At 54.7% G+C, this 12823-nt stretch overlaps 1 protein-coding gene across 5 annotated transcripts; it reads left to right on the top strand.

Moving 5' to 3' along the window:
- The first annotated feature begins 69 nt into the window (after nt 1–69).
- zc3h13 (zinc finger CCCH-type containing 13) lies at nt 70–11167 on the top strand. Of its 5 annotated transcripts, none has more exons than XM_062446397.1 (20): nt 70–213; nt 704–850; nt 1025–1134; nt 1340–1454; nt 1588–1699; nt 1920–2086; nt 2205–2353; nt 2538–2738; nt 2865–3032; nt 3150–3472; nt 3607–4095; nt 4229–4462; nt 4740–5223; nt 5367–5563; nt 5878–7161; nt 7407–7976; nt 8072–8221; nt 8321–8521; nt 10237–10400; nt 10508–11167. In XM_062446397.1, exons 2-20 carry the CDS (start codon nt 713–715, stop codon nt 10730–10732), a joined length of 5481 nt encoding a protein of 1826 aa, XP_062302381.1. In that variant the 5' UTR covers nt 70–213; nt 704–712; the 3' UTR covers nt 10733–11167. The 5 variants fall into 5 exon arrangements, with proteins under 5 accessions (XP_062302381.1, XP_062302380.1, XP_062302378.1 ...); XM_062446396.1 differs by having other exon boundaries at nt 1920–2092; nt 4743–5223; XM_062446394.1 differs by having other exon boundaries at nt 1920–2092.
- Nucleotides 11168–12823: the final 1656 nt, after the last annotated feature.

The raw sequence follows: 12823 nt of genomic DNA, 5'->3' as shown, positions 1-12823 counted from the left end.
GTAAATTTTGTTTGTTGACCTTTATTTTGAAGTTTTTTTTATCAAATCAAACGGAAAGGAGGTTCCTTATTGAGGCTGGCATCACCGTGCACATGATGATGGCGTTCAGGGGAGTCCCTGCCTAAGAGATACAAGTGTTAAACTTGTCATTTCTACAGGTAGCGAATCCACATACTCTACAAAAATAGATGCGACTCCGAATCTATATTTTGGGTGAGAATGCACTTTCATTGTGAAATCTGTACCTTAGCTAGCGAATGGCTACCATTTGTTTGGGTGCAGAGAGCCAGGGCGAGAGTGGGAATGTATACGCGGCTAAACTAGCTAGCAGGCCGCGTACGTCGGTAGCTAGCGTCGGTGAACAGAAAGAACACAAATATCAAGATTATTCGATGCCTGCTTGGTAGAACTAGTAGCACCTACTCGCCAACAAAATGTTACTTTGCTTGGGATTTCTTGGTAATTGCTAAGCAAATACGACCAGCTAGCTAGCAAGCATTGTTCACGTTAGCTAGCTAAGCTAGTTAGCTGCACTGTGAAATCGGTTACAAACTATACTATATAGTCAGTAGCTATTATAAAACCATATAGGTAGCTATAACTCTAATTACTGTCCAGTGTCGCACGCTTGGTTTTTGGTTTGTATGGAAGCACTACGGAAATGCATCATTTTTAATAATAGCATCATGTTCCCACATCGTAGCCCTGCAGAATGTCCAAGATCAGGCGGAAGGTAACAGTGGAGAATTCTAAAACCATATCTGACAGCACCACCACCACCACCACCCCCTCCCGCCGACCCAGCGTGTTTGAAAGACTCGGCCCCAGCACTGGTAGTAATGCTGTCGAGGTGTGTGCGTCTTTACATCCTGGATTGACCAAAACAAAGTCTAACCTTTACTTCACATGATAACCAAGGACTAACTGTAATGCAGCAAATGCATGTCTACAGTGCTGTGGTCTGGATAGGAAGTTGAACTTTTTTTGATATCAGTAATGAAGTAACATGCCACCTGTCCTACAGACTCATTGTAGAAATTGGTTGAAGACTGGGAATTGCAGCTACGGCAATACTTGTCGCTACACACATGGAACTCAGCCACGAGGCAAGGGATTTAGTGGAGGTTTTAGTAGGTAAGTAAGGTAATTAACCGTGCAACTGCTTTTGGCGGATGGTGTCGGGTAGCATAATAGGATTTTATGTGCTCATGGGCAGCTAGGCTATGTATTATGCTTTTACCTTCTCTGCCTGCGCAGAGTTCATGAGATGGTTCATGATAGTTGGGGGATCCATATGAGAGGTTCTCCCAGGTTTGACATGTTCTGTCTGTGGGAGCAGGTCAGCAGAGAGGCCCCCTGGAGATCTGCGGGAGAGGATGAAGAACAAGAGACAGGATGCCGACTCAGACGCCCAGAAACGAGACCCAGAAGAAGCTACATCCCCTACAGCAAGAGTATGTCTGTCTACATGTTCTGGGGTGTGGCTGTCTGTCTACATGTTCCGGGGTGTGGCGTTTTTTTGTTGTTGCAGCAGACCCTTCTTCTGTTTGACTGTGTTCCTTTTTCCATCTTTTTGTTTGTTTGTAGCAGCGAGATTCCTCTCGAGGCAGACACAGAGAGAAGGAGGATATAAAGATCACAAAGGAGCGCACCCCTGCCAGTGAAGAGGAGCCCACTGAGTGGGAGGCCAATCGTGAAGGTGAGGTCACCAAGAAAGAAGCCTTTTGTTCGCTCTCTCTCTCGCGCTCTCTCGCTCTCTCTCTCTCTCGCGCTCTCTCTCTCTATAGTTGATTAGTCAAATATTTGGGAGGAGCTCCAAAACATGCGTCAGTTGTGTTCATATCACTAGTCTTCTTTTGACTGCTCGTTTCTCAAAGATGGACTTCCACGAGTTGCTAACTGTGCTGATTGGCTTTCAGACTCAGATAACGGTGACTATGACTACGAGTTGTCCCTGGAGATGAAACGACAGAAGATTCAGCGCGAGCTGATGAAGCTGGAGCAGGAGAACATGGACAAACGAGAGGATCTTGTCATCAAGAAGGAGGAGCCCCAAGCCAAAACCAGGACCGGCACCACGTCCAAGGTGAGGGTACGATTCCCTCCCCGACGTCTCAAAAGTCCCAGTATCCATGTCTGGTTTAGATTCCTTCCAATAGCCCTGTAGGGATGCGGTAATGAGTGTCTTTCCATTCCTCTCCCAGCCTTCCCCAGAGCAGTCGAGCTCCAAAGGCTCGCCCTCATCTCGGAAGTCGAGCGGGTCGCCCAAACACAAAGCCGGACTGAAGAACTCAGGTTCTGGGAAGAAGGACAAGAAACCATGCGTGTCCTCTCCCTTGTCGGACACGGGCAGGTATGGCACCCAGCAAGGTTTCAGTCAACCCGTGTGTGGGGGGGGGGGAGGGAGTGTGTGGGTGAGTGTGTGTGGGAGAAGGTACTTTTATAGTCCACCTGGCTCGTTTGTTAGTTTCTGTTCCCTTCTCGACCGACGTCCGTGCTGCCAAACCCCCTGTCCTCACCGCGGCCTGCCTTTTTAGGTCGGCCAAGGGAGGCCACAGTAAGAAAAAAGGGCCGCGCACCCCCAGCCCTCCTCCCCCAGTCCCCCTGGACCTGCCCGTGGTTGGGAAGAAGCACAAGGGGAAGCACAAGAACAAGGAGAGGTCCGAGGAGAAGCCCAAGGAGGGCAAAGAGAGGGGGCGCGACGCGGAGAAACACAAGGAGAAGAAGGAGAAGCGCAGGTGAGCGAGGGCTCGTCTGGTCCAGCTGTCCCTCTCAAACGACCATGTGATGTGTTCATGCTCTCACCGGCTGAGTCGCACGTTTTGACCCTGCTGATCTTTTTAATGGCACGCGTTTTCTATCAGGGATCGCTCCGATAGTTCCCACAAGGCCAAGCGGTCGATGACGTCCGAGGAGCGTTCCGGAAGTGTTTCCTCCCCCTCGAGGGAGTTGTCCCCCTCCGCCAGGAAGAAGTCCCAGTCCCCTAAAGGGGCCTCCCAGAAGCCCCCCGTGCCGGCCTCCCCTCCACGCAGGTCAGCACCCCTCCCTTAAACCCTCCACCCCCCCAGCCGCATGTCGTGTTGTCACCTGCACCCCCGTCCCTCTCGATGAACGTCTGTCTTCCCCCCCCTCCCCCCGTCTCCTTGCAGGTCTCCAACCCCCCCGCGCCACCAGCGCACCCCGACCCCGCCACGCCACCACTCCTCCTCCTCCCACTCTGGCTCCTCCGCCCAGAGGCACTCCCCCTCGCCGCGGCGCCGCCACTCCGTCTCCCCGGGCTACCTGCGCGAGCCCCCGGCCCCGTCCTCCACCTCCCCGGGCCAGAGGCGCTCGCGCTCCCCGGCCGCGCCCAGAGACGCCGCTTCCCCCCAGGGCAGGAGCAGCCCCGGCCGCCACAGCTCCCAGGGGCGGGAGAGGGGCCGCGGGGAGAGGAGCCCGGTCGCCCAGGAACGCAGACACGAGCGCAGAGACGGTAACCGACTTGCATTCGAGAAAGCGTGTTGTGTCAAATGTTTTCTCTTGATGTGTGGACACGAGACTCTTCTGCGCTGTGTTTACCTCTCCCTTCTAAGACTGTTCTGTGCCCTCTCTACCTCCCGACTCCAGGGAGCCGCGGAAAGCGGGATAAGGACGTCAGCCGCGACGAGCGTGATTACGAAGCGGAGCAGAGCTCGTCCCGGGAGCCCCGCGAGGACCGCGAGGCGAGGGAGGGCCGTGAGCGCCGGGAGGGACGCGACAAGCGGGACGCCACCCGTGACGGCGCCCGGGACACCCGCGAACACAGGGACACCAAGGACTCCCGGGAGAGGACCGACACTCGCTCCGGGAGAGACTCCCTGGAGTACCGCGACCGGGACCGGGAGAGGGAGAGAGACAAGGAGAGGGAGCGGGAGAGAGAGAGGGAGCGGACGGACGTCCCCCACAGGAAGGAGGAGCCTGCCCAGGAGGAGCGCAGCTACGGGAGGGGGCAGGGGCGCGACGACGGCGGGCGCACGGACGCCAGGGGGGCCGAGGTCCGGGGCGAGAGCCGGGGGGAGAGCCGGGGGGAGAGGAACGGGCGCGGCCGGGGCCGCGGGGCCGAGGGGTCCGACAAAGGTGAGAACACGCCATGGGTCCTCCCAGGTCCCAAAAGAGTAGAACCCGTTTAGAACATTCCAGGTTTTTTGTCGTTCTGCCAAACAGTCATTGACAAGAGACTTGAACCCCTGTACGGTCTCCTCTCTCCCAGGCTCCGCCCGGAGCTCGCGAGGCTCCCAGTTGGAGGGCGCCCACGACACCTGGGAGTCCCGTGGGGCCGCCCCTCGGGAGAGGAGCGCGGAGCGCGCGACAGAGAGGGCCGGCGAGAGGGGGGCGGAGCGCGAGCGCTACGACGGCGACAGGAGGGCCGACCAGGCCCGAGACTCGTCCTACGACCGCAGAGGGGGTCACGCAGAGCGCGAGCGCAGAGACAACAGGGAGAGAGGTGAGGAGAGGAAGTTTAGACAGGTGCACCGTTAAACCTGACTGACTTCCACAGCAGGTGTGCCGTGGGATTCATTTGCACAGTGTAACACAAAGTTCATCCAATTAAACAATGACATTCTTACGACATGGCAAGCTACAACTATGTAGTAGGCGTCGAAAGGAAATTATGTATTTGAAGCACTAAAAGCAAAAATAGCAACAAAGAAAAAAATAATTGAAAATTGAAATCGTACAATCCGCTGGCTGTTGTGACTGACGGCGCCCTCTTGTCTCAGCAGATCAGAGAGCGCCCTCTCCTGGCCGGCACCAGGGGCGCGGAGAGGAGCCGGAGAGGGAGGAGAGGAGGGAGGAGCGCCGGGCGGAGCGAGGGGAGGACCGGCGGGAGGACAGGACCCGCGAGCGAGACAGGGAGCGCGAGAGGGAGCGGGAGCGCGAGAGGGAGCGCGAACGGGAGAAGGAAAAGGAGAAGGAGAAGGAGCGCGAGAAGGAGCGCGAGGCGGAGAGGGAGCGGGAGCGCGTGAGGGAGCGGGAGCGCGAGAGAGAGCGTGAGAGGGAGAGGGAAAGGGAGCGCGAGGAGCGCGAGAGGGAGAGGAAGGAGCGAGAGCGCGAGAGGGAGCGGGAGAGGGAGCAGCGGGAGAGGGAGAGGCAGCGGGAATGGGAGGAGCGGGAGAAGGGGAGGGAGGAGAGACGGGAGCGGAGGGACGACCCCAGGGAGGAGCGCTCCACCAGAGACGCCCGGGACGAAGAGCGCAAGACCAGGCAAGTCGTCTGTCATCCGCAGTCTAGTCTGTGGAAACACACACACACAGTCAGGTTTATGCTACATTAAACGCATTTGCTTTCAGTTTGAATGTGCACCGCCATGTTTTGAACCCCCCCCCCTCCCCCCTCCTTGTCTCCAGCCGGAAGAGACACAGGGTGGACAACAGCCCCAGCCCCAAGTCCTCCCCCAAGAGAACCCGGGACGCCACCCCGGGGGACAGCGACGGCTACAACAGCCCCGAGGAGAAGAGTGAGCGTGTGACCGGCCGAGGCCCGCCCAAGCTCCGGCCCCTCCTCCCCAGCCCGGTGTGTCCAGCCCCAGGGCATCCAGCCGACAGTAGGGACCCTCTTTACTGGGACACAGCACTGGCTCTGGAGGATTACTAGTCCTATGGATTATGATCTCCCTCAAAGGGCGCCTTGGCCTGCTTTCGAACAACATTCAGTGTTTGGTCTCATGGCACTTTCCATGACCTTGTCCAAACCTCATTTTATATATGTCCTTATATGGCTTATATTGGAGCTTTTATGAGGGGTTAGTTGTAAGAAATCCAGCCAAGGCACCCTTAGATAAAGTGTTGTTGTTTTTCGGGTTTGTTTTTGTTATGGTGTATTCATAATTACTGATGTTGATGTTGTTGTTGTTTTCAGTTGATAAGCACCGCTTGCTGAGCCAGGTGGTTCGTCCCCTGGAGCCCCTGCGCTCGCCGCCCGGCACCCCCGCGGACGACAAGCCCAGCCGCTGGAAGGACGACGAGCGCCGCGGCGACAAGAGGGACGCCCGCGGCCGCCACGAAGACCCTGACCCCCGAGGAGGGCGAGGCGTGGCGGAGAGGCGGACGGAGCACCCTCCAGACGGCGCCCCCGCCCCCGGCGGCTCCGACTCGCGCGGCAGGGCCAAGGACCAGAGGGAGCCCACCCCTCCGCCTCCCCCCGCCACCACGGCCCCCGACGACAGAGACGTCGTGGCCGCCTCCGCCGTCCCCCACGAGGAGGGAAAGAAGAAGACCAAAGGCCTGAAGAAGGGCATGAAGAAGGGCCGCAAGGAGGATGACGGGGGACCCCCAGCCCTGGGGGCCGGGGTGGGGGACCGGTTCAACCCCGAGCCGCCGTCCACGGCCCTCCCAGACGGGCCCCCTCCCCTCCAGTCCCTGCGCAAAGGCCCCAAGAAGAAGGCCCTGGACAAGAAACGGAAGCGCTCGCGAGGCGCCGAATCGGACGTGTCCGAGGAAGAGCCCGCGGCTGCCGCCCCAGCCGCCGTCGCCCACCTGCCGGCGAGCAAGAGGAAGCGCGGCCCCCGGACGCCCCCTCCCACCCTGAAGGAGCCCCCGCTGGCTCACCGCGCCGTGGGAGCAACCACCGAGCCCCCCGCGCTGCCTCCCTTAAAAATGGACGCCAACTTCAGCGACTGGTCCGACGAGGACGTCCTGGAGCGCGGCGGGGAGCCCGCGGCCCCCCCCGCCCCCGTGGAGAGGCCCCCCGTGGAGCCCCTCCCCAGGAGGACCGGCCCCAGGGGAGGGGGCAGGGAGCGGGTCAACCCCCTCCCCATCGCCCCCCTGCTGCCCCAGGAGCCCCCCATGCTGCTCCCCACCCTGCCCCCCCAGCCCCTCATGTCCCAGCCCCTGCTCCGCAAGCCCCCGCCCGAGCAGAAGCGCAGCAGCAGCATCGGCAGCAACCAGAGCCGTGCCTCCGTCCGCCGCCTGCGCTCGCCCTCCAACGAGTCGGCCCACCGCGAGGAGCCCCAGCAGGGGCCACGCTCCAGGAGGGGGCGCATGCAGGGGGGCAACTCCCGCGACCGGGAGAGGGAGCGCGAGAGGGACAGGGAGAGGGAGCGCGAGCGGGAGAGGCCCCCGGTGACCGAGCCCCCCGCTGGGGAGAGGAAGTCTCGCATGGACCAGCTGAGGAGAGGGGAGCCCAGCCGCAGCACCTCCTCAGGTACTGAACACAACTCTCTCTCTCTGTCTGTACACACTGACCAGCCTAGTCAGCATGCCAGCTGCATATCCTCTTTAAATGATAAAAAAATGAATTGTCTTCTATAAAACACATTTTATATGTATGTATTTATTTTCTTTTTTTTAATGTAAAATACATGATTTTTCTCATTGCCTAGTCTCTGTGGGTCTCTATAGGAGCTTTTCAGTTGCTTCATGTCTGGTTGTGATGTTCCCCTACTGTAGACCGGCAGGACTCGCGCAGCCACAGCTCCAGGCGCAGCTCCCCAGACTCGGAGCGGCAGGCGCGCTCCCGCGCCGGCTCCTACGACAGCCGGGAGAGGGAGCGCGAGAGGGAGAGGGAGCGCGAGAGGGAGCAGTTTGAGAGGGAGCGAGAGAGGAAGGACCTGAGACAGCAGCAGCAACAACAACAACAGCAGCCTCCCCTCCTGCCCCAGCCTCCGCAGCAGAGAGACTGGGAGGTCGACCCCCGAGAGCGGGGCGGGGGGCGGGGCCTGATGATGCGAGGCCTGAGGGAGCGGGACCTGCGCGACCTGCGGGAGCGGGAGCGCCTCCTCCCCGAGGGGCTCCTGCAGCACGAGCGGGAGCGCGCCGACCGCGGCGAGCGCGACCGGATGCTGCCCATGGACCTCCAGCCACACGGGGAGCCCAAGGGCCGGGACCTGAGGCAGGACCGGAGCGACTACGAGCCCCTGCTGCCGCGGGAAGCCTTCGGGATGGACAGCGACAAGCCCGGCAACAGCCACCACGGGCCGGGAGAGCAGCGCGAGCCAGAGAAGAAGGACGGCGTCGACGGTAAGAGGAACGCCAACGAACACCGCTTCCTGTTCCACGCATTCAGTTCCGCCGGCTAACGTACGCCCACGTTCCTGTCTTGTTCCCGTTCCCAGCGGAGGAGGACGACGCCAAGGTGGACGACGCCCAGTCTGTGGTTTCCGGCGGCGAGGAGTACGAACCGATCAGCGACGACGAGCTGGACGAGATCTTGGCGGACAGCGCCCAGAAGAAAGAGGATCATCAGGACGACGAGAAACCTTCAGGTACCAATGACGCGCGTTGCGCCAAGGCGTATGCTAACGACACACAGACCCTGGTGATGTAACTCAGACCCCCCCCCCCCCCCCCCGTGGCCCTCGCAGGTCCCCTGGACGTGATCGACGTGGACTGGTCCAGCCTGATGCCCAAGCAGAAGCAGGAGCCGCGGGCGGCGGGGGCAGCCCTGCTGAGGTTCACCCCGGGCGCCGTGCTCCTCAGGGCGGGCGTGTCCAAGCGCCTGGCGGGTCCGGAGCTCCTGGAGCAAGTGAGGGAGGTCTGCAAGAAAGAGCTGGAGGACCCTAAAGGTGAGAGCCGTGGAGAGCCAGACCCAGAGCTGGGTTTGGGGTTCGTTTGCAGTCGAGTCCAAACGTCTGAGACCACGTTGAACATTTTAATGGGGGGATTTTGAAGACTGAGAAAGACAAGCATTCTGTTTTATCAAATCAGTGTTTCCCACACATAGACTAATTTGTGGCGTCGCGCCACAGAATCAACACCGGCCGCCACATATTGTGTTTCGTCATTTTATTTTTTTACGCTATTTAAAACACTCAGCGTATTTGTTCAGCTGCATTTCCTTTCCCTGCTCTCCCTCCGTCTCTGTCACTTACACATCTCACTCACATACAAACACACACAATCACAACGTCATCACACGTTAGCAACGACGCATAGATACGCCGTTCTAGCAAGACAGAGCGATATCAGCGAGCCTTCAGCATTAGTACCGTAGCTAAAAGTCTAGGAAAGTTGAAGCTACTTTTTGCTGGGTACCTACGAACATGTCTTAATCTGTTAGACAAGTGGGTTCCCCTTCGTTCTGTTGGTGAACAGTCTCACGAGCCCTACTTACCCGGCGTCATGGCGTTGCAACCTGCATATTTGCAGAAATTGTTTACAATCTTTTTAGGTCTTTTTAGGCTTTTTAGTGCTGCTCAAGCAGAAAGACAGGGTCAGGGAGAGAAAGAGAGAGATTCGTTAGGCATTGAAGAACGAGTAGGAGAGGAGGACAGCATCCAACATGCTGCTGTGAGAGAGCCAGCTGAAGCAACAGGTGAGGTGGACAAACAGATGTAGAAACAGGCAGGTAAGAAAGCAGGTCTCAGGACAAGGGAACTCATTTCTATTCTTCGGTTTCTGGCAGATAGGACTAGCCTGGTCCTAACCAGACCCTCGTACATCTCATTTGTACAGAGGGTCTGGGATTGCTCTATTGACAAGCGTTAACTTCCTTGAAGGCGGGTACTCTGATGAAATTTAAAACTATTGGATCTGCCCAGAGCCACTCTGATCTGCCATAACCAATTGCTAGCGTTTGCCTTAGCCAACTCCTTCACCACTACTGCAACGGAGCTAGCTGCCGTAGCTGGAAAATCAAACTTTTCCTGAACTCGCCGCCATTACTGAACTACAACTCAAACTAGCGAACGACAACGTCATTGTTCTCAGCCACTCCCTCTGTTCGCTGATTGGACCTACAAAAATGTTGTTTCCAAAAACCGACTAATACACCGAAATCCCAGACCTAGTACAGAAGCATAATCAAAAATGAGCGGAAGTAAGTAGGAGGGCAGAGCCAGGCTAAGATAGGGCTTGAATGGGGTGTGAATTTTGTATAGGGTGTTAAATGTGTGGATTTTGGGTTGGGCGTGGGGATTTTGTAAAGGTGTGAATCATTTGATTAATATTTAATATAATAAAGTTCGGTGTCACAAATTATTAACAAAGGCATAATTTTGAAACCCCCCCCAACCATGTTAGACACGGGGCGACCCCCACAAATTGCTTTCTAATCTGTGGGAAACACTGCAAATCATGCAACAATTGCTAAATAGAAGTATAGTAGGAGACCAGTGGTCTCAGGCTTTTGGACCCTACTATATATATACATACATACATACATACATACATACATACATACATACATACATACATACATAGTTCTGTGTTTAGTTACACATTCAGAATTTCATTTCTTAGCTCAAGCTGCCAGTCTAACTCGACAGCCTTATTCCGACAGATGCCGACAAGCTGTTTGAGCACGACCTGGGAGCCTTGAACATGGCTGCTCTGAAGAGGAAGGTGGAGAGGGCGGGACTGCTGAGGAACCTAGGCCCCTGCTGCAAGGCCCTGTGTGCCCGCAGGGACATCGCCATCCGCAGGCAGCTGCTGAAGAACGAAAAGGTTCGTTCTGGCAACCATTTTATCCCACTGCACCCCCCCCACAAACAAAATGAAGGAAGTCAGGGTGTTTTCCCCAACTTTACTGACGCATCCCTCCCTCCCTCCAGGGCCTGACCAAGCAGATGTACCCCAGTGTTCCTGTGGTGGACAGTGAGCTGCTGCAGCTGAGCGTGCGTCTCTTCAAGAAGACCATGGCCAGTCAGGCAGCAGGCCAGGACAAGCTGGACTCCGGTCCGCCAGCCACCACCGCAGCAGCTGCAGCTACGGCGGCGGCGTTAGCTGCCGTGGTGGTTGACAAGCCCAGCGCACAGCCGGAGGTGTGCGTCTCCTGAGGGAATGGGCTTAGTGAGTAAAAGCATGAATCTGACAGCTAAGCCCCCCCAGCCCCATAACCCCCTCCTCTAGCTCCATCTCCATACCTAGCCTTCTTTAACATCGGGAGAAAAAACGAATGGCGAATGCTGAAACTTTCCCAAAAGTCAGTGCTTATCATTTTGGAAGCTTGATCTTTGAGTAAAGCGCCATAGAGACTACTGGAAATTCTAGCCTATGGCGAGATAGAGGCCTTGTACGTTGAACTAATCAATAATTTACAGGAGAGACATACACACACATGCCCGGAATGATGCCAGTTATTTCGTGCAATTTTTATGTTTTAGAGCAGCTTTTTAATTGTCAGGTCCCCATTTATAATGAAGTTGCTGTTTTGGTTTGTTTCTTATGTTGTGCATTGGCTAAGAAACTGTGCATTAAAATGGTTAGCTGTTCATTTGTAACGGGTCCTATCTTTGCTTTGTATGAGTCATGCTAATTTTTCATGGACGTGTCCATCTTGTTTTTTTTTTTTTCTATGTACATGATTATGTCATTGGATCATCAGGTAATCTGCTGTCCAGATGCTGTGAAACCTGGTGAGCCTTCAATGAATGTTTCCCATGAACCACTACCGAACTATTCCATCCTGAATTTGTTTTTCTTACCTCAGAGTTCGACATACTTTCAAAGTACCACCTCACATGAATGTATTTGTGTCATGGAGTGACTGGGAACTGTTTTTTGAAGGATGAACTGTATTGTTAATGACTGATGTGGAACCAGTACATTAAAGGAGATGAGACGGGCCAATCTGGTCCACCACCCGCACCCTGTGGCCAAACAAACTTGCACTCACAGTATGCATGCATGCTATGTTGACTGGTTTTGGATCAATGACTGAAAGGACAGACTGATCTAATTGACATAATCCACTAGCAACTCTGTATGTCTGGGTGTACAGACTGGGATGTACAAGTCAACATTCCTGCAACACGGGTGGGTGGAAAGAGGCATTTGAGGACACAAGATGAACTTCACAAGGAGCACTGGATTCATTTATTCACCTGCTGTCTGCTGGTAAATCGCCTGTGTGGCTTACATGAAAAACACAGACTCTGGACCTCAACTCCCAGAACCACTACTGTGTCTGTGAATGCTTGCAGGCATACACTTTTTGGCATGGTAAAAAAAGAATGTTGGTTCTACGTCTGTTACTGTAAAATTCTGCATAAATGGACCATACAATGAAATAATTGATATGAAAACTGACAGAGCAAAGCCTTATGTTTACTTTCCTACTGAAATGCATGATATTTGTTTGAATTGCCATCCTCCTCCACTTGGTCAGGCAAGGTAAGTTTAGATTTAGATTAAATGTATTCAATTGTTAATGTCAAATATATATAATTTTGTAAAGATATTTAGGTCTATGTTAATGTGACCGCCATTAATTCCGTTTTATCAAACACTGGAGGACCTTCAGTGAACTTTTATCGGCAATAGGAACCTAAAAGTCTATGTATTTGTTGTCGGAGGTGTGGCGAGCAACGGACCGACTTCCTTTACCCATAATCCTTCCGCTTAATAACTTCCTTTCTGTCAAATCGTTTGAAAGTAAGTTTTCTTATTTCAAAATCCTCATACAATCTAATGCCATCCTGCCATATCTGTGCTTTGAACAAGTATATTTACGGTCCCAATCCATACCTATGTTACTCATTATACGTCGGACGATAATTTGAAGTGTTTCTTTGCATCGATGTAGTTAGTAATACGATTCAAATTGATAAACCTTTTTAGGAGCGACATTAGCCCATTGGAACACGCTCAAGCTATCTGTGTTGGTGTCAGACGTGGTATGCAAAGATGAAATAACTAGTAATTTGTTCAAATAAGACATTTTATAGTGACAAGATGTATATGTCCATCTTGACTGTCTGAGGCACCACAATTGTGTGCTTTATACCTAGCTAACGGTTAGCTAATGCTACTTGGCTAGGCATTTCATTCCTATCATTTTAATTGAAAGGTGGCTCGTTGGCTAAATTGATTTGTGTCTACGGGTTAGAAGGCAAACAAGGCAATGTTCACGCAAGGGCGTGCATGAA

Source organism: Osmerus eperlanus, chromosome 21 (genome assembly GCF_963692335.1).
Source record: "Osmerus eperlanus chromosome 21, fOsmEpe2.1, whole genome shotgun sequence".
NCBI lineage: Eukaryota > Metazoa > Chordata > Actinopteri > Osmeriformes > Osmeridae > Osmerus > Osmerus eperlanus.
This window is presented reverse-complemented; position numbering and strand designations above follow the sequence as displayed.